The sequence below is a fragment of the Amblyomma americanum genome, chromosome 9 (assembly GCF_052857255.1).
Source record: "Amblyomma americanum isolate KBUSLIRL-KWMA chromosome 9, ASM5285725v1, whole genome shotgun sequence".
NCBI lineage: Eukaryota > Metazoa > Arthropoda > Arachnida > Ixodida > Ixodidae > Amblyomma > Amblyomma americanum.
Genome location: NC_135505.1, coordinates 71,084,051 through 71,109,677, shown reverse-complemented (window position 1 = coordinate 71,109,677; position 25,627 = coordinate 71,084,051). Strand labels below are relative to the sequence as shown.

General features: G+C 46.0%; 1 protein-coding gene across 1 annotated transcript in view; it reads left to right on the top strand.

Annotated features, from left to right (window-relative positions):
- Positions 1–25,627, top strand: part of LOC144105152 (uncharacterized) — a 102,539-nt gene that overhangs the window by 71,848 nt on the left and 5,064 nt on the right. Inside the window, exon 6 of the mRNA XM_077638319.1 lies at positions 9,283–9,371. Within this exon, the coding sequence (XP_077494445.1) occupies positions 9,283–9,371 (89 nt within the window). The remainder of the gene's footprint in view (positions 1–9,282; positions 9,372–25,627) is intronic.

Below are 25,627 nucleotides of genomic sequence, written 5' to 3'. Positions count from 1 at the left end.
AGTTGTATCAGGATTTTTAGGGATCTATGAATGTAATGTAGAGAGATGGGGCGTTAACAATTAAGGATATCGCGAAATACGTTAAGGCGGATGCTCAGGTGTCCTTTGCAGTTTTTTACGATGCAAAATGTACTCACCTTCCGCAAAGAAATGGAACGTTTTACACAAATTTAAAAAGGCATTTTCGTTTTGGCTAGTACTTTAAATATTACAGTTACAAACCTCATAAAGTTATATCCAAACGCGTTAAAAGGTTACGGAGAAATTGCACAAATATTTTATGTCAGCATTATCAGAAAGCTTTGTTCTGAGCAATAAAGCACTTGCCTGTGTTTTATGTGCCCTTAACATATGAATAGAAAAGTAACCTGCGCCACAGGTATTTACATTGGACGGTTTACTGAAAAAAATAGCCTACAGAAACTATCCCGCAACCGTTTAAAACACTGAGTATTTTAGTGCACACCACTGCATCTCATAGTTCCATGTACCGCGAACAGAAGGGCTACCGTTTGATGCATTAAAAAAGTACCCAGGATATAAATGCTACCAATCGCATAAGACGTGAACGTAGAGAAAACCCTCATTAAAATTTATTCCCCGTTGGCACGTTTATCACCCCGCATTATTTCGGGTTTGTTCGAAGAAATGCGGCTTTGAAAGCAGCTGAAAATTTGATCACATTTGTTTATAGCGAAATTTCTTTAGCGGGGCTCCATGGCAGGAAACCAAAGAAATCTGCTATTATCCTGAAGGAACAGGAATGCGATTAGCTCTCATTTTCGACAAGCTCATGAAGAAAATATCTCACGTTGAGATTATATACTGTGTACTTTGCATAATATTCCGTCAGGAGGCAGACGAAGTCGAGAGAATTGCGAAAAAAAAGGAACTAAAATTTTTAGAGTGGCTCACGAAGTAGCTACTTTGTTTCCTCGTCTAAGATAACTGACAATGACGAAATCAGTGGAGGAAGTAGAGGATGATGGCAGAGAAGCAGAGGGCGCGCTTTCAAAAACTACGTTGGTCATTCGGTGCATTCCTCAATAAAGGACACTTTCCTGACCAAGAAACTTCTGACAGAAACCGAGACGGAGAGAAGGAGACCAAACGTAGAAAAACGGCTGGTTGTTTAGCTCTGGTTAAATTTGCTCGAAAGCAAAAAGCTGCATCTCCCTGGCTACGTTTGCGGTCGGGCGACTGGCAGTTTTAATCGATAGCCATACTGACAGACACGGGTGACTGGCGGCTTTCATAGTCATACAGACACACACACAGTAGTAGGCATTTTTTATTTGTTGAACATGTTGCTTTCTTAGAAACGACATCAAAGGAGCTCGAAGTATACAGCTTATATTTATTATAACTTACCACCAACGGGGAATATGAGCGCACATGATCAGTTTGCAACCACGGAGAACCCGCCACTAAGGCGCACATTCTCTGGGGATGCGAAAGTAACCAGATGCCACAAGCCCTCCTGTCAGCTTCCTCTGCGGAAAGCTGGGACACACTCCTCACCCCGCCAGACAAGGCCACTCAAATTGCACTGATTTCGTGGGCCCAGGAAGTTGCCCTCACCTGCGGCCGACACAGGCCGTACCTGCCCTAATTCCCGATGCCTCTGGTAATAAAGTTGTGTGTCTTTCTCTCTCTCTCTCTCTGTAATTATAGCTTCGTTGATATTTACAACTATTATATTGCTCGTTTTATGCGGATATATGGAACCAAATCCGGTTCCAAAGGACGCGCACAACCCTGCAGAAGATTTCAGAAAGAAAATGAAAGTTGTTTATTGGGGAAAGGAAATGGCGCAGTATCTGTCTCACATATCGGTGGACACCTGGACCGCGTTGTAAGGAAAAGGATAAAGGAGGGAATGAAAATAGAAAGGAAGAAAGAGATGCTACATTCCGGAATAATTTCGACGTTCCAGGGATCTTTAACGTGCACTGACATCGCACAACACACCGGCGCCTTACCGTTCTGACTCCGTGGAAACCGCGGCCCCCACGGTCGGGTTCGAACCCGGAAGCTTCCAGATCAGTTGCCGAGTGCCCTAACTACTGAGCTACAGTGCGAGTTCATAATTTAAGAAAGCCAAAAAAGGATTTGGTTTTTTTGAGGAAAGGAAATGGTGCGATGTGAGACAGGCGTAATTTCCTTTCCTTAAAACCAACTTCACTTTACTTTCCTTCCCTTACGGGCACCGTTCGGGTTTCCACCGAGATATGTGAGAGAGGCGTCGTTTCCTTGTTTGACCTCTGTCTACATTCAAGAAGAAACTTGCGGCCACTGTGACCTCCAGAAACATTCAAGGTTAATCTTGCGGCCCCGCTCACGGTTCTAAAAGGTGGTGTAGTGAAGCTTTTCGCTTCAAAAACTAGCAAAGGTTAAGGGCCTGTTGAGCCTAGTGATGCGAGCGAAAGCTCTGTTCAGAATAGTTTCGTATAGTTTGGCGCTCATTCATGGCGAGACTGAACGACCGAGCGCTACTGAAGCAGCTGTTATACCCCGCTAGTGACGTGGTGCAGCCGCGGCGAGGCTCCGAGCGAGTTCATCAGCGGCGCCTTTTCATCGAGTCGCGTGTTATGACGTTACTTGCCACACCTCCGCTCCACCGACTTATTGTCAAAGGCGCACCTAACTTGACCTTGGGATTTGTGCGAAGAGTGGAGTTTTCATTCTAAAATACTTACCAAGATGGGTTTCGTACTGTACAGTTATGACGTTCCCTAATAGACTTTCGTTAGATCCAGGAAGCGACGAGCCGTTTGTGGGTAAAGTGTGTACTTTGACGTGCTGTAGTTGCTTCGGAGATAGCGTCACGTCCGAGATCTGCGGCCGAGCCCGTTGAAAGTGGCGTCCGCTTATTAAATAGCAGTGATTCATGCCGGTGACAGACATGGTAGTAAGGCGAATGGGTCTTGGTGTCTAGTAGCCAAGAAATACAGTTAAAGGTTACGAGGACAAGGCAATGACCCAATCTATCGGGGTGGTCGGGTGAGAGATTAGTAGCATTTCTCTCAGTTTCTTGCACACACCTCGGTAAGCCAGTTCTGAGAGAGCGGCATGTTTTAGTGAGCGCGGAATCGAACCAGAATATGTCGTGAACCACTTTGAAATGAAACGTAGCCGAAATGGTTTGTGAGCAATTACTGTGGAGCAACAACCAATCAGCACCATTGGTGGCTGAAGTTGCGGATAATCAATGCCTGAGAGCGAATTGGGTCACGTAGTCAGTAACTGGAGGAATCCAGCGGTAATTATAGCAGAATGCAATAAATGGTCCCCAGAGGTCTCTAAAACAATAATGGCGTTGAAGAGGTGGAGCAGGTCAGTTCGAATGACACTTTTCTGCTTCAAAAGAGGTCGCAAAAGGTAAGGTAAAGAAGAACAATACGGTTTAAACAGGTAGAAAAAACACTGCGCCGGAAACGATCGTACATGCGGAACGCACCAAGGTGATTGGCGGTTGACAGGTCGTGAAGTTTCTCTAGTACAAAGAGGGGGATGATGAGGAACCGCAAGCGGAAATATTGGAGGGAGGAGGCTACGGCAGCAGATGATGCTATCCTGAGGAACAAAGATTTGGAGTGAAGGAGCTGGGTTGACATTGCGGAGGCCATGAATGAGTCGACGAAATGGGGAGTCAGTGGCGCTATCAGTCGGCGATGTTAAGCAGATCAGAGATAACGAAGAGGAAAGGCTAGTTTGCTATCTATATAAAGTGCCGAGACCGGGAATCATCGTCTTGATGAAGACGCCATCTTGGCAATGGTGCATGAAACCTTTTGAAGGCGTAGCAGGCAGCATGCATGCCGGTCTTTCGGGTCCTTCAGTCAATAAGAAAGGCAGGAATCGGTCACGACCACGAAACTTACTACCGAACAGGTTGGGTAGGAAGTTTACTACAGCCCGGACAAAGGTGTCACACAAGCAGTCTGTAAATGAGTGATTGCGCTCGGTAACAGAAATAAGGCGTTGGGATAGACACATGCGTTTAGCGTAATTCGATATGAGGCGGCGAGTTTAAACAAGTATATTGGGCTGAATGTCAAAATTTACATGGGAGAAGAAAAGGCTTCTCGTGGCAACTCCCCAATTATTACAGTTGTATTTATTAATGACGTCTTAGTGAGGACGAGCGATGCCGACAAAAGCGCTGATGCAACTTCTTCAGTACCAGCACAGGCCAGTAAAACATTGCACATTCTCCGGCGATCGAACAATACGAATGTCTTCGTTCAACACAAATTTAGGAGGGCCCGGCCTAATGCAATGGTGTCAACCAGATGTTTGAGAGTTGCGAATCGGCGGTGACCAAACTGGCATCTCGAAGAGTTGAGCTGCAGTCAGCCCCTGCAGGACTTGGAAACAGTGCTAGACAATTGTTCTAGGGTTCTGAGAAATGTTTTCAATATAATCAGTGCATCGTCTAAGAAACTGACAAAATTACTGTTTTCAGCCAATAGGAGACCAGGGCAATTTTATTTCAAGTTCTTTTTTTCTACTCACACTACTTCATGTATATTATAGCTCAAAACTTCGTGTAACGGGCATGCTAAAGGTTGACTAACGATGTAGAGACTGTCAGTAAGAGGACAGAAAACAGGGGAGGATACATGAGTGACGCTTTTGGGTGAAAGACAAGCTATACAGTATAGAAAGACCTAACACAACGGGAGAAGGCGGCTTCGCATAAAGAGAACGGTGAACCTGGAAGACACTCGCATCATAAAAAAAAGATAACAGAGTGGTGAGAAAGCCACTCAACTTCAGGATTCATCAAGTAGAGGCGGTGGCTGAGAATTATAAAGAAACGGAAGTATTCCGGACACAGATCAACGCACGACCTAAGCATAGTCCGACCATCGGAGGAGCACTGCGGTCTGTACTTGCACAGAGCTGCTGTAACGGCAGGCGCCAGCACGTTTCTGAGGATGCTGCATAGGTGAAAAAACAGGACAGTTCTTCAGCTCCCGTGCTGAGGATGATCACGGCAGCAACCACGTGGGTGCTAATCACAGCATGCGGTGCGCGTAAAAAACGAGGATTATTCATTAGCCCTTTTACCATTCACCGTACCCTACAGATTGCAGACAAAATATGCTTACTAAGACGCTGCCGTAATTTGAAGAAGCTTGGGATATATTCTCAGGCGGTGATCGGTATTGAAAGTGAATCAGTGCTAGTGTGCAAGGCATTTCAAAATGATTGATTTTGCTTTAGCTGCCTTAAAAGGAACTCATCCCGTTTGAGGGAAACACTAAGACCCTGGCGCTGAGACCCTGACTAGTACAGCGCTTCAGTGAGCCTCACTTGGGCTATATATTCCCGTGCGGTCATTGACATTAAAAACTGATGGATTTTTGCAGTACCTGCTTTAAAATACACGAATTCCTTATGATGGCCCTCTTAGGTCCTGTAGATGGTCAGCGCTTTAGCTACTCTGGGGCTAGTAATCTTTCCTGGAGGGGTAATGGTGTTCAGGACTTTTCAGCCACTCCCTGTATGCGTTTCGCGCGTTGTGCGTGGTACAATTGTTTGGAACAAAAATTCACAGACCATCGTTGCGATCTGTGTGGCGGTTTTGCATTATGACTAGACTCTGCCTCTCGTTTGCGTTTCTTCTACAGCGCTTCAGCTGCCATCCAACTCATCCTATTCGGGAGTTTGAATTTGAGTTCGGCGTGACTTTTTTGTGCGGGTCACATGTGGAGTGTGTTAGTGCGTGATGGCTTTGTTTCTGGAGGTCGGATGAAGGAGCATGGCCCTTTGAAGGGCGGATGTATGTATGCAGGGGGTGTTGGACGCTTGCTGGTTGTCGAATATTGCCTGGAAAGCGGCAGCTTCAGTAACTCGAATTGTGACACTCCTTTGCGGTACCGGATTTTGGGTGGTTATTATCTGCAGCATTTATAAGTGGTTTTATAAAATTACATTAAAAAGGAAAGAAAATATTATTGCTAGCCCCGGCATCTGCCATTGATACTGAAACACCGGAGCTGGGGCAGCGGAAGTAAAGGATTGCAGGCAGAGTGAAGAAATTAAATGAATGAGGTGAGGGGACAGAAAGAAAGAATAGGGGCAGAGGGAGAGGCAATATACAAAAACTATTTACACAATAAGAAATGTGTACAGGTTGTGCGCCTGATTAGTTCATGATGGAGCAATAAAAACCCTCGCACAGCACTATGTTCACTACAACTGGAGTGGGGCGTCCAGTTGTTAATCGTTTAATGTAGCACACGCGGAGCGCTGGGTCACTGCTTGTAATTACCTGACGGAGAACAGACGGGACGTCAAGCTCGTCTGTTCGAGGAATACACAAAGGCTCACCAAGGTTAGCTCACTGGGGCGCGCACTGCCCTACGGCCAAAATAGCGTCTTGAGGGAGTTTGGTTGTATGCCCAGGGCCCTATAGGCCGCAAGCATATCGCGACGAGCATCGGCGAACGCGGTACAGCGAAAGAGCAGGTGTTCCAGTGTTTCCGCCGCGCCGCATTCGTCGCACATATCACTCATCGCGATTCCGTGACACCCCGTTGTTCCCCAGGCCACACGCAGCCAATGTGCGCGCGTAGGTTCATGGCACGTTGCGACCGCCTAAGTGCGCGACAGCCGGTGGTGCTGTCAATGTGCTCCTCTCCTGCGATGCGTGGGCCGGGGTGCTGCTTTAGGAGATTGTCCTGGATGACCGCACGCACGTCCTCCAGCATAAGGGGAAGATCGCTGGGAGGTACTTTGTGTGCGGCTGCCGCGAGGTCGTCAGCTTCTTCGTTTCCGGCGATGCCGCAGTGACCGGGCACCCACTGTGCACGCATGGCGCATCCTCTCTGCGCGAGGCGCTCGATGCGCGAGCGAATGTCCCGCACTAGTCGGGTACCACAGCCGTTGGATTGCAGGTGGCTGAGGGTGGTGCGGGAGTCGCACAGCATAGCACTCCTGGGCGGCGGAGGACTGAGCAGCAGGTCCAGCACGAGCCGGATCACCGTCATCTCCGCCGTGCTGCACCCCGTTTGTAGAATGGAGTTAGCTGGAGGCCTTTTGAGAGTGGAGGCGGGTACGTGGGTGGTGAGTAGAGAGTCGGATGTGAAGATGCCCTTTCCGCGTCGTGAGAGTACCCGGAAGCCAACGCCGTTCATTTGTGAAAATGCTCCATTAAATACTAAGGCCTGACGGTTGAAGAGAACGGATGATTTTGCTCAGCACTCGAACTGGTCTACAATGCAGCTAAAAAAGTGCGGTGAGTGTCTTGTGAAAACATGTGCGACCATGTTGGCTACAGTTAACACCTACCTTCGCATTTAGGCTTGTAGCAAGATCTGTCGACATACCAAGACACCTTCCCAAGCCTTTCTACCACCTGGCCGTCGTTTCGACCATGTTCATCTCGACATCGTGGGCCCTCTACCCATCTCTCGATGCTACCGCTATATCCTGACCATAGTCGACCGCTTCACTCGCTGGCCGGAGGCAGTCCCCATTACTGACATCACCGCAGAGTCTGTTTCGCGCGCCTTCATTTCTGCGTGGGTATCTCGATTTGGTTGTCCTGGCACTGTGACAACCGACCGTGGACGCCAGATTGAGTCCTCCCTGTTTGCTTCCTTTAATATTTTCGGCGCCAGGCATTGCCGTACCACTGCGTATCACCCGTGTGCTAACGGCATGTCGGAACGCCTTCACCGCCAATTGAAGGCCGCCCTCGCTGCCCGCCTGAATTGCGCCTCCTGGGTCGACTCCTTGCCCCTTGTGCTGCTTGGTCTAAGGGTCGTCGTCCGAGAAGACTTACAGTGCTCAGCTGCAGAGCTCGTGTATGGAAGTGCTTTGCGTCTTCCAGGCGACTTCTTTACATCCCAGCAGATTCCAGCCCAGCCCCAAGAATTCCTTCAACGCCTACTCTACTGCGTTAAAGACCTCCGGCCTACTCCCCCACGTCCGTCCCGCCACCATACCATTTTCGTACACCCCGACCTGGCCACTTCGACCCACGTTTTTGTGCGCCGCGACGCTGTCCGAGCTCCACTCACACCGGCTTACGACGGACCTTTCCGCGTTCTCCGCCGCACCTCGAAAACAGCCACCATCCTCCAAAACGTCCGCGAAGAGACCGTCAGTCTAGACCGCCTTAAGCCGGCTTACATAGAGACCGCCCTGGAACGACTCCCAGCGCCGCCTGACCTAGTGCTCGAGTGCCATCGCCGGCCCTTCGTCCGTTTCGACTTCCAGTCTAGGCGGGGGGCCCTGTAGCACCCTCTCTTGGGCGGCGCCGACAACCCGGCTAGCGCGCGCCACCCTGCGAAGAGAATAAAGACGGCACCTGGTCGTGGCTCGTGCAGCCAGGGCTGGTAGTTCTGTTCTGGTGTCGGCTCGTAGCAGTGGTCTCGTTTCCTTCGCTCCTGAGGCGTTAAGCCTACAAGCTTACTGTCGTCATCATTACCAGTGTTTCTTTTCGCAGTGTGAAGCTCCTTCAGAAATTCAGAGATATACTTGATAGCCTCATTTATACTTCTCACGAAAATAGAATCATGCAGGCGAAATTTCTCCGAGTGACTGCCATGAAACGTTTTCTAATGAGTTATTTGTCTGGGATAGTCGTCACATGGTTTTAACTGAAGGCACAGCGGACAAAGCGATGTGCCTTCAGTGCTGTGTTTCCCTCTTTGTGCCGTCCTTAGTGCGCTGTGCCTTCAGTTTGAACGTTTTCTGAGTGGCGCAACATTTTCAGGAGTCGGTCATTGCCATCATCAACCCTCTCTCGCGAGACATCGGTTTTCACTCTTACTGAGAACTTCGCAGCACTAGGAAACCAGATACACCCCCAGCCTGACTGTGCTTCTTTAATTGCAGTAGAGGCACCTGATTGTGTACCGATTCATCTCAGCGGCGACAAAGAGCGCCTGGCGCTTGTTCTATTCCACGCGGAGACGGAATTGTGCTTCAATCGAACGGAATGTGCACTGTTCCAATAAGGCAGCAACAGTGCTCTCTTTTATGAATTCAATAAGAGCATCGCAACCGATAATCGTACTCCAGACCTAAGACTTAACCGCTGTCTCATTATCAGTGTCGTTACTACAAATTAGGCCACACCATCTTTTCAGCCGGAGGGACCTAGACAAAATTTGCACTAGCGAAACAGGGTTTTTTGAGTGACTGTGCTCCACTTGCCTTCTGGCGAGTGCATACTACACATATTATTCGTCAGAAGTTCGAGCTGCATATTTTGTGCCAGATGTCGCTCATGGTAATTACTATACCTTGTTCTTTTAATAGTACTGGAAGTCTCTTTTTTGGAACAAACCAGTTCCCCTGCATACGTGTGTTACGTATACTTTGCGTGTCTATGCGGACAACCCAACAGAGTGAGTATTTCGTTATTGTATACATAAAATGCCAATAGGACCCATTGTCAGCAACTAGAGGCCAACAACAACTGAGCCTTAAAATGAGCACAGTTAAAACATGAAGACGAAATAACCGAATTACTGCCGAAAGTTTCGAGCGAGTGATATTCAGCAAAAAAGCTTCTGCCGCGAGCGGGATATGAAATACCGCCATCGTAGACAGAGGCAGCTTTGTGGGCCTATGTCTTAGACAACTTGAGCTCACCGCAGTTGTTTCTTTATTGCATAGGAAACTACTGAAGAGCGAAAACCCTAACATACACATGGCTCAAATCACCCGGCTCCAAAATAGAGCTCGCCCAACGCACACCGTTTAGCTTCAACACAAACACGAACAAAAATTCAAAGAGGAACTTTGTTCACCTAAAGTACGCTGAAGCGAAAGCCTATAGCGCGCTCTAGCTGCTTGCGTCACTGATGTGTGGTTAAGTTTTAAATTAATTACACTATTGTCTGTGAATCTTAAATTCTGGAGACACTGGAGGGTGTTAGGGAGGCATCCGTCTGATTGGACAACTTTCTGCAAACGCTCTCTAGCGTCCTAGACAAGAACAACGTATCCGTTGGCACAAAGTAGCGTAGCTGGTAGCACGGTCAGCTGCGGAACGGAAGCATGGGGGTTCGAGTCCCACCATGCAAAATTAGTTTTTTCAACTAATTTTTATTTTTAATTTAATGAATAGACTTACTAAATTTAGTTTCTTATTTTAACCACTATGCCATGCAGACTGCCATTTTTTGTATGTTTATTTTTTACTAACATATGCAATCTGCATAGGGTGCATTTACCGTCCTGGCTTCCTTATGGCGAGTTTGAGCAGCGTACGCATCAGCTCTCTCGTTGCCACAAATTGCAATATGGCTTGGTAGCAAACAGAACTCAATTTCATGTCCTTGTGTTCCAGCAGCCATTGTTCCGTGTGTTATATCTCTTTTTAAAGGTTCTCTTACAATTCTAGCTTGCAGTGCAGTGATCACACTCATTGAGTCCGTGCAGATGGTGCTGTTTTGAATGTTGTTGTAATTATTTTTGCTACAGCCACGGAAATGGCCTAACATTTGGCTGAGAAAATTGACGCCCACTGAGGCAACCTATATTTTCCCATTTATCCTACACTACAGCACTTCCGAAAAATTCTCTGTATAAAATGCTGTGTACTCTTTGTATTTTTCGTCTAGTGCAAAAAGTTCTTGTAGTGTCTGTTCAGGTGGAGTTTGCTTTTTTGGAAATTGTGTCAGTGTGTTGCAGGAAAGTTGTACGAATGTGGCCGTAGATCGGCTCTATGGACAATATTAGGTAATGTGTCCAGAATACCAAATTTCTGGCTAATTTTCTGCAGAGCGGAGGATAAAGGGTCTCGTTGCATTTGGTTTGATACTGAAAAGCTTCTTGGACGGGCACTGAGTAACTATGGAGTAGCAGAGATGCTTTCGTAGTGAATGGGGTTTTAGGACGTATGAACATGTGAGCAAGGCTCTTCGATCTCCAAGGGGTGGCTAATTGCATTCTACATATATAATTTTTTTATGGGCTATGTCCGGTTCACTTTCAAGGCGCAGACCTGAGTTGTATATTGAACCTAAATGCTTCAGATAGGACGCCCGAGCGGAGCTGTACTACCTCGATTGAAAGAAACGAGAACAACCTGGGGCCAACTCGCGCCGATGTTTCAATTTCTTTTCACAGCGCTTTTACTTCGGTGATAGCAAAAAGACCCTAGAATCGTCCACGATACATTCTAGGACGACTCTAACGTCTTTTTCGCACCACTCATGTAAAAGTGCGATGAAAATAAATTCCAACAGCGGGGAGTGTTGGCGCCGGGTTCGCGTTTCTTTCCATCGAGGTAGTGCACTATGCACCCATAATCTAGGCAAGAGCGAACTATGCTGCGGTAGATGTGTAAAAGGCAGTTCCTATCAGACTCCCAGCATTTACGAGAAAGTAATATATAAGAATCGAGAAGCTTTCTTTTTCAGGTTCTTGATTTGGGGCGAGAAGTTGAGATTTTTGTCAAGTTATGCACAGAAATTTGTGGTCACTTTTTAGTGGTAATTCTGTTTCGATGAGATGTAGGCTGGGATCTCTGTGTAGGCCACGTTTGAGTGGCGACTGTTCTCGGCGGGGTGAATTGAAAACCATTTTGGTCAGCACATGTTGGAAGTTTATTGTTTGTTTACTGGACTTGTCTTTCGTATGTTGATATGTTTCATAACGTGAAAGTTATCTGAAGGTCGTCGACCTAGAATACTTAATGGACCTTGGGTTAATATTAATAAGAGAATTCATGTTAATAACAAAGAGCATTCTGCTTAAAATACACCCTTGAGGCACTCCATTTTACAGAGTGAGAATTGTCGAGAGAGTTGAACCGAGCCGTGCACAGAATGAGCGGTTTGACAAAACGTTTTTAGGCTCTTTAACATACTGCCGCGATTCCCAAGTTTAGCCTAGTTTTAAAGAATCCCGAACATCCAGGTTGGGTCATATGCTTTCTCTAAATTTAAAAAGAACAGCAAGACAGTGTTTGTGTACAAATGTTTCACTTACAGCATTTTCAAAGCAAACTAGGTGGCCTGTTGTAGAGCATACCTTTTTGAAACCGCACTGATTGGCATCCAGATGCTCGCGAGCTTCAAGCACGAAGGTTAATTTAATATTTACGTCACTTTGAAAGGAATTCGCGTGGAAGCTGTTGAAGGCTATATGCCTATTACTACTGAAAGAGGTTGATGATTTTCCGGCTTTTAAAAATGCAACGATGATGGCCTCCTTTCAGGCTTCGGGTAGTTTACGCGATCCTCAAACCTTAATATAAAACCTAAAAGGGCCTTAACGGCAGGTTCACAGAGAGGGAATACCATTACATATTGTATTTTGTCAGGTCTGGGAGCACTCTGTTTACCAGTGAACCGAACTGTGTGGATAGAAAGAATTCCGTGTTGTGTGATGAGCTGTAAAATGCCGAAAAATGTTCACCTAAAATTTCTGCCTGCTCTTTGATGCTTTTCTCCATACGAGCGCTCTTAAAAGGAGAAATCTCCCCTTCCCACACATCTTTTGATGTGGTTTAGCTATTTGTGGATTTCACGTAACTTTGGCATGAAGTCTTTTCGGCAATACGGTGGATATATCGGACTTCTGCTCTTGCCTTTCTAAAGATCATGCGATTTTTCTGCGTAGGGCACCTGCGAACGATTTCCTAGGCTTTTTGTGTTTCTTTCCTGTTACTGTACATTTTTTGTATACCAGGTTCTGTGCTTTTGCTTCACCACTCCTGAAGACTCCGGTATAGCCAAGCGCGTAGTGGAAGTAAATCAGTTTGGTATTTTTTAAAGTTGATGTATACATAATTTTTCTGGATCTATTTTACATAGGGTGCCTTTTTTTGAAACAGCGCCCCAATGGACCAGATGCAGCTTCCAACGTCGTAGTTTTCTTGGAAAAATTTCCGGAGCAGTTGTTAGGGGGATAAGAACGGCTAGATGATCACTGCCATACAGGTTGTCTACGACATCCCATTTAAAATAAGTAAAACCGGAAGGTGACCTAAGAGACCAATCAATGCAGCTCCGTTTTCCTGAGTAGGAGAGCTGCAGGCGGGCATGGTTGTGTTAAGTAGTCCTATAATAGTGCACAAAACAAAATATTCTAAAATATGGCCTCTAGAGCCCGTTTGTTCGCTTCCCAATGAATCGGAATGAGCATTACAATTCCCCATCAGCATAAATGGTTCTGGTAATTGTTTGAAAAGTTCATCTAAATAATGAACTGTTACTGTCAAGTGTGCGTGGAGATATACAAAGCATATTGTTTTATATTGCTTTAAAATGCACAACAGTGTCTGAAGCTTGACTTTGATAGTGGACACACTATTTTTGACGACTATGGCAGTAACTCCAGAGGGTCTATTTGATTTCTCTCGATCGTGGCAAAAAACTATCTATTTACTTGAAATATTTTGATGTTTTGATACCAAGTTTTCTCTCCTGGAGACACGAAAGAACCGTGGATTATACCTAATATATCTTTCACGTAACGTTTGCTTTTTAACATGCCCCGACCGTTTCAACAAATCAGTAACGCTATATCTGACGCCTTTTGGGGATGTATTTAAAAGCCTATGCTCCAGGCTTTGCGGGGGCCGTTACTGGTATTTTTCCTCCCTTCTTTGTTCACAAGAGCTGCGCCACGGCTGCTGTGGAGGCGAGCTACTGCTTATATTCATCGCCTCGCAAGAGGCGTTTGATTTCCGCGGGGAACCCGCGGGGGTACGAATTTGTCGCTTCTCCCGATGGGGGAAAGTCGTGGGACATTTCGGCTGAGGGGCCAGTGAGTCTTTCTCGTGAGATGGCAGGGCAGCCTTGGCTGCACCTGTTGGAGTTGTGGATGGCTGTGCCTTTGCAATGAATCAGTCATATTAAAACTGCGCGAAGATTAGAGGACAATAATGAGAGGCACAAACAGAAGCAGACAGAAAGCGCAGACTTCTAACTAGTTTTATTGCGTGAAAGAAGGAGGCTTATAAGGGTATTTACCATGACAAAGACAAGATACAAACCAATATCACCTGTGCACGAGGCAGCCAGATGGAAAAATACAAGGCAGTAACAATGCCACCTGTGCACTAGGCCCGACATATAGCCCGGATGTGCCCATCTAGGAATTAGATCTCTGCTCGATAAAAACAAAGAGTGTGAGCTGATACAGTTTTGACCCCTTTTGGTAATGTAGAATGGCTCGATTACTTCCCTCTCGGTTTTTGTGTGTGCCTTCGATAGGTATTTTGTCGATTCCAGGAAAGGCGTACTGCTATTGCTCTGACACCTTTTTCAGTGCAGGGGAAGATTACTGCCCGTGTCGGTGCACACGAATCGTGTATCTTCTAGTGCGTGCTCATTAAAACAGCGGGCAGTTTGATGATATACGACCGGCCGCACGACAGGGGGATCTCGTAGATCACTTCAGAAATGGATTTACTGAACTCGCACCGATTGAAGTGCTTCCTATAATTGTCCTGTCTTCTTCACGCAGTTTTACCATGACTGATCCTAAGAACCGACTAGCCAAACTTCATGCCTTACTTGGACAATGGCCTGAAGTTTGAGTGATATTTTAGCCTTCAAACTTACTTTGGTTGTCCTGCACCGACACCGGAGCGCCTTTCGAGGGGGGGGGGGACGGGGCAGGAACACATCAATAAAGGTGTCCTGTGTGCCCCCTGTCACCAGACGTCGCTCGGCCATCCGGCACATGGCGTCACATATGACCAGGATGTCCTTTCATTTCACTTTTTCGCGCCCCAAGGTAGGATATATTTTGACGTAATTTCATATTGGTGATCTGCTTTTATTTTTTGACGACTTCACAGGTTCGCGAGTAGCCTGCGTTCGTGCCTTTGCAATATGCACATTTTGTTTCTGTTGATTAGTAGCGCTCTGTATTATGTTCGGTTTCGGCATATTTGCCACAGGTCTCCTTGCCTCTACTTGCTTTGCTGCCATGGCCATACCTTTGGTATTTGAAACATCTCTTACGGTTATAGATCTATGGGCCCACAGGGCACATAATGAATTCAACCTGCACAGACTATGGTAAGCGAGTGCTGTCGAATGTTTGAACGACGTGAGGTGTTATTTCTTCTCCTTTGCGCCTTTTAGTGATGCGGCGAAGGGATGTTACGCCTTGGTCTCACGAATTCACGGGGAGATCGTGTTCATCCTCCGTCATTAGTAGCCGCTCAGACATTACATCCGAACGCTGTTAAGGCTTCTGTGAGGTGTTACGGTATTCTCACGGTCAGAAAGTTTTCATTTTGTGAGTAATACATCACTATGCTTCTTCGACTTCACGTGTACAAGCAGGTCTCCGGAAGATAGTTTTTTGCTTCATATTCCTCGCGTAAGTTGGTCACTTGCCATTTTTATATTAAGAATACTGATTGCCGGGCCACTGGAGCATTTTGCTCAGCAGCGTGCCTTATCTGCATTATCAGGAACTGCGGGAAATTTTCAGCAGATTTCGGAGTTGAAACTTTCATTCCTTCGGTGCCGTACCGTTTCTGGCTCCGATAATTTTTATAGAGGGAAAATGAGAATCTATGCGTCATGTATAGATTAAGGGTTCCTATTCTGCCGCTTGTGCTTCACCCTTATAAACATAAGGTCCTGGAGCCACCCCTCCCCCCCGGTATACAAATCGGGCGCCCGTTGACCGGGCCTTGACTATGTCCTCTACCGCCCCCATTGATGTTTTCTACCCTTCACGTTACTAGCTATTTCTATGGTGCACATTACAGCTTCGGTATCGGGGCTGAGAGTCAGTGGTGGCTGCAAGAACCATCACCTCGTGTCTTAATGCGCCCTACGGGAGTTAACAAGCTCGCTTGTGCTCTCTCCACAGGAGGCGGAAGATTAGTTAGAGCGAATCACACAAAAGCTCGCATCACGTTTTCACAAGCAAAGAATCCCTCTGGTCGCCCCTTACCTGCACAGAATATGTTGCGGTTAATAAATCAGAGTTACTAAACTAGTTTTTTGAATGGGATCCTCGTCTCCGCGTTGGGACGGTGTCACGGTCTGTAGGCTGAAAATCTTAGCTCAAGAATTCATTTAAGACCTCCTCAATCTGGCCAATGCACTACTGGGAACTGTATGGCTGCCGCACTCCTGGAAGGTGGCCAATATATTATTACCCTTAAAAAATTCAACGAACGGATGCCATATCGATAATATTGTACCAATAGCTCTAACATACAATTTGGTAAATCGCATAGACAGTTTTGTGCACAGATACCTATCAAAGCATATTTGAGAAAAAAACGCGTTGAGCTCTGCCCAGAATGGCTTTCACCGTGGATGCTCCGGATAGTCTGCCCTTGTAGATTTAGAGAGCAGAATCCGCCTTGCTAGGCGCAAGAACGAAGTATCAGCATTAATGATAGTTGACATTGCTAAAGCATATGACAGTGTTGATCATTCCATCTTTCTCACCAAATTGTCAATACCAAACCCGCCGTTCTACATTTATGCGTAAATTGATGAATTTTTAGAACGACAGTACTTTTGTAATTACGGTTCCTTCACCTCAAACACCTATGCCCAGACCATAGGTGTTCCATAAGGTTGGGTTCTTTCGCCAGTTCTTTTCAATATGCTGATGTGTTACACTCCCGTACACAGTGACGCTGCAGTTCATGTTTATGAAGACGACATAGCCTTCTTTGCATCCCGAACCGACATCTATGCCCTATATCGTTCTCTCAGGGCTAACCTCAGTGCACTTGATGTTTGGCTGTATAACATTAATTTTGCTTGTTATTTTGCTTGTTAGTAAATCCAACATGAATTTATATATCGCGTTATACTGCCGCTCGCACGACATACCAAAGCTGCAATCTTTAAGTTTCTAGTCGTTATTTATCACGCCAGTATAGATTGACAGCCTCACTTCAAAACTGACGTTGAGAAAGGTGAGCGTGCACTAGGTAGGCTACTAAGAATAAGTAATACAAAATTTATCATGTGCCAGGACACGCTTCCATTTCATTACAAAGCCTATGCCAGCCCCATTTTGGAATTTGGCATCCATACTCTTTTCTGCTCCCCTGAAATATAAGCTTCATTCGTTGCCTCTGTTAAAAGGCGGGCACTCCACCTCTGCCTACGTCTCCCTCAATCAGTTTCCACCTTAGCTTGCACCTGGAGGTTCGTAATCCCGATCTTAATACTCGTTTCTTCCTTTTAACTGTGAGAACTTTTTTGTGCGAATTTGAGATTGCTTCTGGTGTGTCTACACATAATTTTGTCTCCCACCCAGCCCTCTTTCTCACTCACCTTTGGCCAAGATTTTGGCTCCCTCGAGTTGTTTTTAGTCTGAACCTTTTATCGAACAATGGTATTGATCTCAATTTTGTATGTAGAGTTGGCTACGCTACGTCTCCTCTGAGTACTGCCTTTGGTTATATTTTCCCACGCCACTAATTGGTCTCCTTTATGATCACCTTGACCATTTCCCGCACCAGAATGTGATTCCTACAGATGCGTCTAGGGCCGGCCAGAAGGCAGCGTTCAGTATGTTTTTAGTCTCTTTCTGGGAGCTTTTCGGTTCGAGTTACGGATTACACACCCATATTTCTAGCAATATTTATCTGTCATTTGCCGGCTGCGTTGAAATTTTGCGCAAATTTTTCACAGGTGATATTGTTCTCAAATTGTCTCACTGTTTTGTTGACGCCACAGTTCACACGGGACGCTCTTTTGAGCCGCTCACTAAAGTCTTTTAATCTTGAATGGGTGAAAGAGGTGGCATTTTACAAAATTCATTTATTTATTAATTTATTCAGTACCCCAGCAGTGTAGGCATTAAAGTGAAAGGGGGGGTTGAAGGGATATAAGCTTACAAAGGAGACCAGACTCATGAGCTCGTGCCATGCCGAAATGAAGTACTCTTTAGAGACAAAACACTCAAAGGCAGTCAACATCGAGAAAAGAATACTCAGTGGCACAGTCAACGCGCCACTCAACATCAAAAAGAATACATCATTCGATACAACGCTGACAGCATTACGAGGCAACTGGTTCCACTCTAGAATTGCTTTGGGGAAAAATGACGTCTTAAATAAGTTTGTACGGCAAGAAATTTCGTGCACCTTTAAATGATGGTCCGTACACTCAGAGACATAAAAAGGCCGCTTAATATATTTGTATCTTCCTATCTTTACTGGTGAATGGTATACACTATTGTACAAGTATTGTATTGTATCGTAATTTTCGTCGTCTAACGCCCAGCAGCTCCTATTATAATTCTTGTTTTATTCTTCAAGCGCAGAACTGTCGTTCGTAATTTTCAGTGACAAAGCGTGCAGCCATGTTCTGTATACGCGCTTATTTTTTATTATCCTGTAGACTTCGCGGATCACAAGCAGTGTAGGAAAATCCTAGATTTGGTATTCCAGAATGATGCAGCACACGTAGTAACTGAGCTCTCAATGCATCTGTCGCCTGTAGCGTCCCCAATCTCATTCTTTCCGGAAAGACTCGTTTTCAGCGTTATCAGTATACAACTGCCACGTGCAACGATCCCTTGCTGTCTACCATTGACTACTAACATCTCATGTACCCATGGAACGCTCGCGTGTGTGAATACCGCCAGTTTGAGGTAGCGATGACCCTCATGTTAGGGAGTATCCTCCGCGGAAATCTTTACTTATGTAGACTCTGGATCAGTCCCACAAACCTTTTACGGCGTGTAAATAAGTAGAAACATCGGATAATATTCTGATATCTTGTCGCAGGTTTGCACATCAGAGAAGGATGCATTTAGAAACTTCCAATACAAAGTTGGGACTAACTTTGTCATTCATGCTTCTTTCTTTTGGTGCGAGCGCCAGAGGCTTTGCATTGCATCAAGTTTGCGAAGACCTCCTCAATTACATAACAGCTGCATCAGATTCCCTTGCTGATTGTATGCAAAATTTCCTCATTTAAAAAAACTTTTAGCAGTTTTTATTATTCCAATTCTATGAAATTCTCTTCCGTTATATTGTTTCTTCCTCTTTAATTATTCAAATATATCGCGCAAAGAACAACCAATAGTTTGGCACTAGTTTACCCTCTTTTTTAATCTCTCATCATTGAACCCTGGCCGTCCTCTTGTCGTGGGTATGTGCCATGTCACCAAGGCAACTAAAACAGGGCAGCTGCCATCGTGAACACCATGGTTTTTTCTCCGCGCGATCTCGTTGCCTTTCCCGGATAAGGCTGTTCCACTTGTTCAACTGTGATGCCGTTCTACGTGTTGAGGTTCTGGCCAGGCATTGCTTTTTTATTGATGCGGTATTAGACATATGTTTCTTTAGGCTTCGAGCTATGCCTTTAGCCTGCGCGGGTTGGAGTACGACATCCTGGTTGCCAGTCTGGCATCCCAGAGTTTTCCCCTTGGTTCATTTGGGCGGAATGACGTAAGATTCCAGTAGCGCTTGTACCTATTGGAGACTGTGACCTAAAACACAAAAACTCTAATATGATTTAGGAGGAGCTGACGGCTGTAATCAGCTTCCACTTGGAAATTTCTGAAGTGAGTGGCTTCGGCAGGAGCGGCATTCTTCACAAACCAAAAGCATAATCCGCGACGAGGACCCATCGTCCTCTCCTCAGGAAATGTTTGAAGACTTTCAGGACACCGGTGACATTGAGTGTACCAGAGATACTGATGGCTCTCGTGAGTTAATAGAGCGTTTGTTATCTCTCTCTGAGAGATGCAGCGATGGCGTAGAGGTAGAACATCCGCCTCACGTGCAAGAGGACCGGGGTTCAAATCCTGGTGCCGCGCAATTCTTCACCGGGTTAAAAAAAAATCCGCGTGTCGATGGAATTGCATAACCAGGCCTGGAGTGCGGCCTTATCTCGGTGACCAGAACCGACTACGCACTCTCTCACCAGAGCAGGATTTGGCCACCCTGGTTTAGTACTTGGCCACAACCTTCTATGATCAAACCAATTAACCCTCGGCCCTCAGTCCCCAGCGGCTGCAGAGCAACTGACCACGGCGGCGGTCAGACCTGTGACGCAGCGGAGGGTGCTAAGAATCTCTGGCTCCGGACAGGCCGCCATTGGAATCTGAACCTGGCAACGTTTAACGCTAGAACTTTAGCTAGTGAGGCTAGCCTCACTAGCCTCACTAGCAGTGCTGTTCGAGGAACTAGCGGGAATTAAATGGGATGTGATAGGGCTTAGCGAAGTTAGGAGGACAGGTGAGGCGTATACAGTACTAAAGGACGGACACATACTGTGCTATCGCGGGTTAGAGGGTAGACGAGAACTAGGTGTGGGTTTCCTCATTAATAAGGATATAGCTGGCAACGTAGAGGAGCTCTACAGCATTAACGAGAGGGTAGCAGCTATAGTAATTAGGCTGAATAGGAGGTACAAGCTGAAAGTGGTGCAGGCCTACGCACCCACATCCAGCCATGATGACCAGACCGTTGAAAGCTTCTATGAGGACGTAGAATCAGCAATGAATAGAGTAAAATCTCAGTACACTGTACTGATGGGCGACTTCAATGCCAAGGTGGGCAAGAAGCAGGCTGACGACCACGCGGTAGGTGACTATGGGATAGGCTCTAGAAATAGCAGGGGAGAGTTATTAGTCGAATTCGCGGATAAAAATAATTTACGGATCATGAATACCTTCTTCCGCAAACAAGAAAACAGGAAGTGGACCTGGAAGAGCCCCAATGGTGAGATTAAAAATGAAATAGACTTCATACTCTGCGCTAAACCTGGCATCATTCAGGATGTGGCCGTCCTCGGAAGGGTGCGTTGCAGCGACCATAGAATGGTAAGGTCTAGAATTAGCCTAGACTTGAAGAGGGAGCGGAAGAAGCTAGCGAAGAAGAAGACCATTAACGAGTTAGCCGTAAGAGGGAAAGCACAGGAGTTTAGGATAGCGCTGAAAAACAGATACTCGGCTTTAACTGAGGAAGATGATCTTGATGTTCATTCAATGCACGATAACCTGACATCAATAATTACGGAGTGCGCAGTAGAAGTAGGCGGTAGGACAGTTCGAAAAGATACCGGGAAGCTATCTCAGGTGACGAAAGATCTGATTAAGAAGCGCCAAAACATGAAGGCATCTAACACTACCGATAGAATAGAACTAACGGAGCTATCAAAGTTGATAAATAAACGCAAGGTAGCCGACATAAGGAAGTTTAATATGGAGAGAATCGAGCATGCTCTAAAGAACGGAGGTAGCCTAAAAACAGTGAAGAGGAAAGTAGACATAGGTAAAAACCAGATGTATGCATTAAGAGACAAGCAGGGCAATGTCATTAGCAATATGGATAAGATAGTTAACGTAGCCGAAGAGTTCTACACAGACCTGTACAGTAGCCAATGTAATCAGAACGCTAATGAGAAAGACAGCAGTGCACAGCAATGCGTCATCCCGCCAGTAACGAAAGATGAAGTAAAGAAAGCCTTAGAAGCAATGAAAAGGGGAAGAGCAGCTGGGGAGGATCAGGTAACAGCAGATCTGTTGAAGGATGGAGGGGACATCGTGCTAGAAAAACTAGCCACCCTGTATACGCAATGCCTTTTGACCTCGACTGTACCAGAAGCTTGGAAGAATGCAAACATTATCTTAATTCATAAGAAGGGAGACGCCAAGGACTTGAAAAATTACAGGCCGATCAGCTTACTATCCGTTGCCTACAAAGTATTTACTAAGGTAATCGCTAATAGAGTCAGGGCAACGTTAGACTTTAATCAACCAAATGATCAGGCAGGCTTTCGTAAAGGATATTCTACAATAGATCATATTCACACCATCAATCAGGTGATAGAGAAATGCGCAGAATATAACCAACCTCTATATATAGCTTTCATTGATTACGAGAAAGCATTCGACTCAGTGGAAACATCAGCAGTCATACAGGCATTGCGTAATCAGGGGGTAGAAGAGCATTATGTCAAAGTACTGGAAGATATATATAGCAACTGCACAGCTACTATAGTCCTCCATAAAGTCAGCAATAAAATTCCAATAAGGAAGGACGTCAGGCAAGGAGACACGATCTCGCCAATGCTGTTCACCGCATGTTTGCAGGAGGTATTTCGAGGCCTGAATTGGGAACAGTTGGGAATAAGAATAAATGGAGAATACCTAAATAATCTGAGATTTGCTGATGACATTGCCTTGCTGAGTCACTCAGGAGGTGAACTGCAAATCATGATCAACGAGTTAGACAGGCAGAGCAGATCGATGGGTCTAAAAATTAACATGCAGAAAACCAAGGTAATGTTCAACAGCCTAGCAAGGGAACAACAGTTCACAATTGGCAGCGAGAGCCTAGAAATTGTGCCGGAATACGTCTACTTAGGGCAGGTAGTGACAGCTGATCCGGATCATGAGAGGGAGATAACTAGAAGGATAAGAATGGGGTGGAGTGCATATGGCAAATTCTCGCAGATCATGAGTGGCAGTTTACCAATTTCCCTCAAGAGGAAAGTGTACAACAGCATAATCTTACCGGTACTCACCTATGGGGCAGAAACGTGGAGGCTAACGAAAAGAGTTCAGCTTAAGTTAAGGACAACGCAGCGAGCCATGGAAAGAAAAATGATAGGTGTAACGTTAAGAGATCGGAAGCGGGTAGAGTGGGTGAGGGAACAAACACGGGTTAATGACATCCTAGTCGAAATCAAGAGAAAGAAATGGGCTTGGGCAGGGCATGTAATGCGAAGGCAAGATAACCGCTGGTCTTTAAGGGTAACGGAGTGGGTTCCAAGAGAAAGTAAGCGTAGCAGGGGGCGGCAGAAGGTTAGATGGGCGGATGAGATTAAGAAGTTTGCAGGCAAAGGGTGGATGCAGCTGGCAAAGGATAGGGTTAATTGGAGAGACATGGGAGAGGCCTTTGCCCTGCAGTGGGTGTAGTAGGGCTGATGATGATGATGATGATGATGATGTTATCTCTACATTTGCAGGGTCTTCATGCCTGTCTAAGCTTAAGGTATGGCGCACAGTGTTCTGTGCCAACCCGCTGAATCCTCGTCCTCACTACATCCTCGACCAACCCGTTACATCCTCAGGGATTCCCCTTAACATTTGCCCAAAATTGTTCCCACTTCGAGTTATTGATAAACTCGCTCTCGCCCAACCTTAAGCTTGCAGTCCCGGTTAGCTCAGTTGGTAGAGGGACTGCTCCAGTGAAACGGTTATCCCGGGATTGAACCCCGGATGAGGACGAATTTTTCTTTTACTTCGAAGTTTCTGAGAAAGCTGTGTAGTTTTTTGTACCCGGATAGCTGCGCTCGGGTGGATGTCAATGAATTATTACAAATCTACTCCCGTATTACAAACCTACTGCATCATGTGGGATACACCTAGACGTTTTATTAACTTTTATACTTTAGTATTCCAGAATGATGACCAGACTGCCGATATACTTACGTTTCTGCATTACTACCTTCATCTTTGGGCGTCTTTCTTCATGTTCAGTTTCTATCAGATCACTTGCTTTCAGCGCCGTCGTGTCTGCTCTTTCCTCTTGCCATCACGTCTTTTATCCTAGAGTCTTCAGCTATGGTGCACCATATGGGCCATCAAGCTGATCTTCAATGCTATGCTTCATGTTTGGGTGTCTTTCTATATGATTAGTCGCCTTCGGACCACCTGCTTCCTTGTTTATCTTCTCTAGTCCTTATTCCTTAAAACGCGTATTTTCTACTAGTGTTTTCAAATTGATGCCCCAACTGGCCCATCAAGCTACGTTCTTCAACCCTATGCTTCACCTTAGAGATTCTCTCTACGTTTTCTGTCTCCTCTAGACGAAGCTTTCAGTCCCGTTCTTTCTATTCGTATTGTAAACGAGTCTTTCCTAGTGGCGTTTTTCAATATCATACAGCAGCATGATTAATATTTTTCTCTATTATTAATCTGGCCCTTGAAGCTAATCTCCTTCAATGGTAGGCTTCATGTTTGGGCGTCTTTCGAGACGAGCCGGAGGTGCCTGCCTCTTCACCCTGTCATTCACAGAGCTCAAGCCACGCTGTTCACCTGACAGCCGATTTACTTAATTCATAGCCACTCCAAGCTACCAGTAATGACCAACAAAGAATATGACTCCACATGACCAAATTGCAACCACGGCGAACCTGCCCCTAAGGCGCATGTTCTCTGAAGATGCAAAGATAACCCGCTCCCACGGGCCCTGCTACAAGCTCCTTCTGTGGAAAGCTGGCACGAACTCGTCACCCACCCAGACAAGAACTCGAAAGTTGAACTAATTTCGTGGGCCCGGGAAGTCGCCCGCGCTGGGGACAACATAGGATCCACCTAAACTCTTTCCCGACAGCCGTGGAAAGTAAAGTCTTACCTCTCTTCCTTACCAACTGGGCCACGAAGCTAGGCCTCTTCTATACTATGCTTCAACTTTCTATGCTTCATTGCTCAGTCTTCTTCTAGCCAGGCTTCTTAATGCGTCATTATTTCTCCTCCTCCTGCTTCCGAACGCGTTTTTGAAGCAAAAGCTTCAATATGCTAGGCTTTAAAGAGAGAAGCGTAAGTGCAGTCACGTGACAGGTGTCGCCTGTTGTCATCGCAGGTGTCGCATGGTGTCATGTAACCTACTCACGTCATCACATTCTGCCCACCGTGGCAAGTGGCAACTGCCCCATCGGGCATCGGGCATTTCATCGACGCTTACAGACAATCCGATCGGCAGTGTGCTTGGCATTTCTGAACATAGCCATGCCAATAAAACTTTCGCTTCTCTCCAGGGTTAACCTAAGTTTTACCGCAGCCAATTTTTTTCTTCCGGTGTCGTGAGTAAAATTCTGATCTATGAAGCACATCTGTCTACTCAAGTTGAAAAATGCGACATTTTGTGTTTTGAGTAAAGCAGAAGTTTTGAGTAAAGAAAATTGAGCAGTAGCTCTTACGTCTTGACATCTAGGTGGATATCTCCGCCACGCCTTAAAGCACGAAAATGAAGCTGAAGATGTCGTCGGTCTGAACTCCGCTGGCAAACTGGCCTCTCATTCAACTAAAACATGCAAGCTATACTTCAGGAAGAGATATGTGAAACAAGAAAAAATGCCACGCACTGCCACGCACTGGAAGAGCGCAAAGGCAGGTGCATACTCGCGACCGACTTTACTCAGAAAAACACATACACCTTTATACCTGCTTTTATGCCTCTGCCAGCTCAAGTGCCATCTCGTCATGACTGTGCCTCAACAGTTTGGTTCTAGCCAGTAAAAGGCTGGCATTGCTTACCAGGCGTAGGCAAAGAGCATGCGCCGCAATGTCAAGGAAAATTGTACCATTTCCCATTTTCATCGAAAGCTGGCGCTGTACCACTCGATGATTTATACAACGGCCCCTTGGGCCGAATAGTTTTCAGCATGTCAGTGGGATTTCATGCAGAATCCCCACCGCACACCGGCCAAACTAAGTTGCGTGACGCTTCGTGCATTCTCGCATGCATCATTTTTCGGAGGCGATCCAGCGACACAAAGAGGCCAAATTGCTCTGTGCAGAAAAAGCCACCGGCACACCTTATCGATTCCCTGCATTTTTCGGTCTGTACGACACTCTACGAATTTAGGCGACAACCACCGGTCTAATCTTTGGTCGACCACAAGCTTAAAGTTTTTAGGCACGTGGAAGAATATTTCATTTTTTTAAAGAGCAACCTGGTTTGACA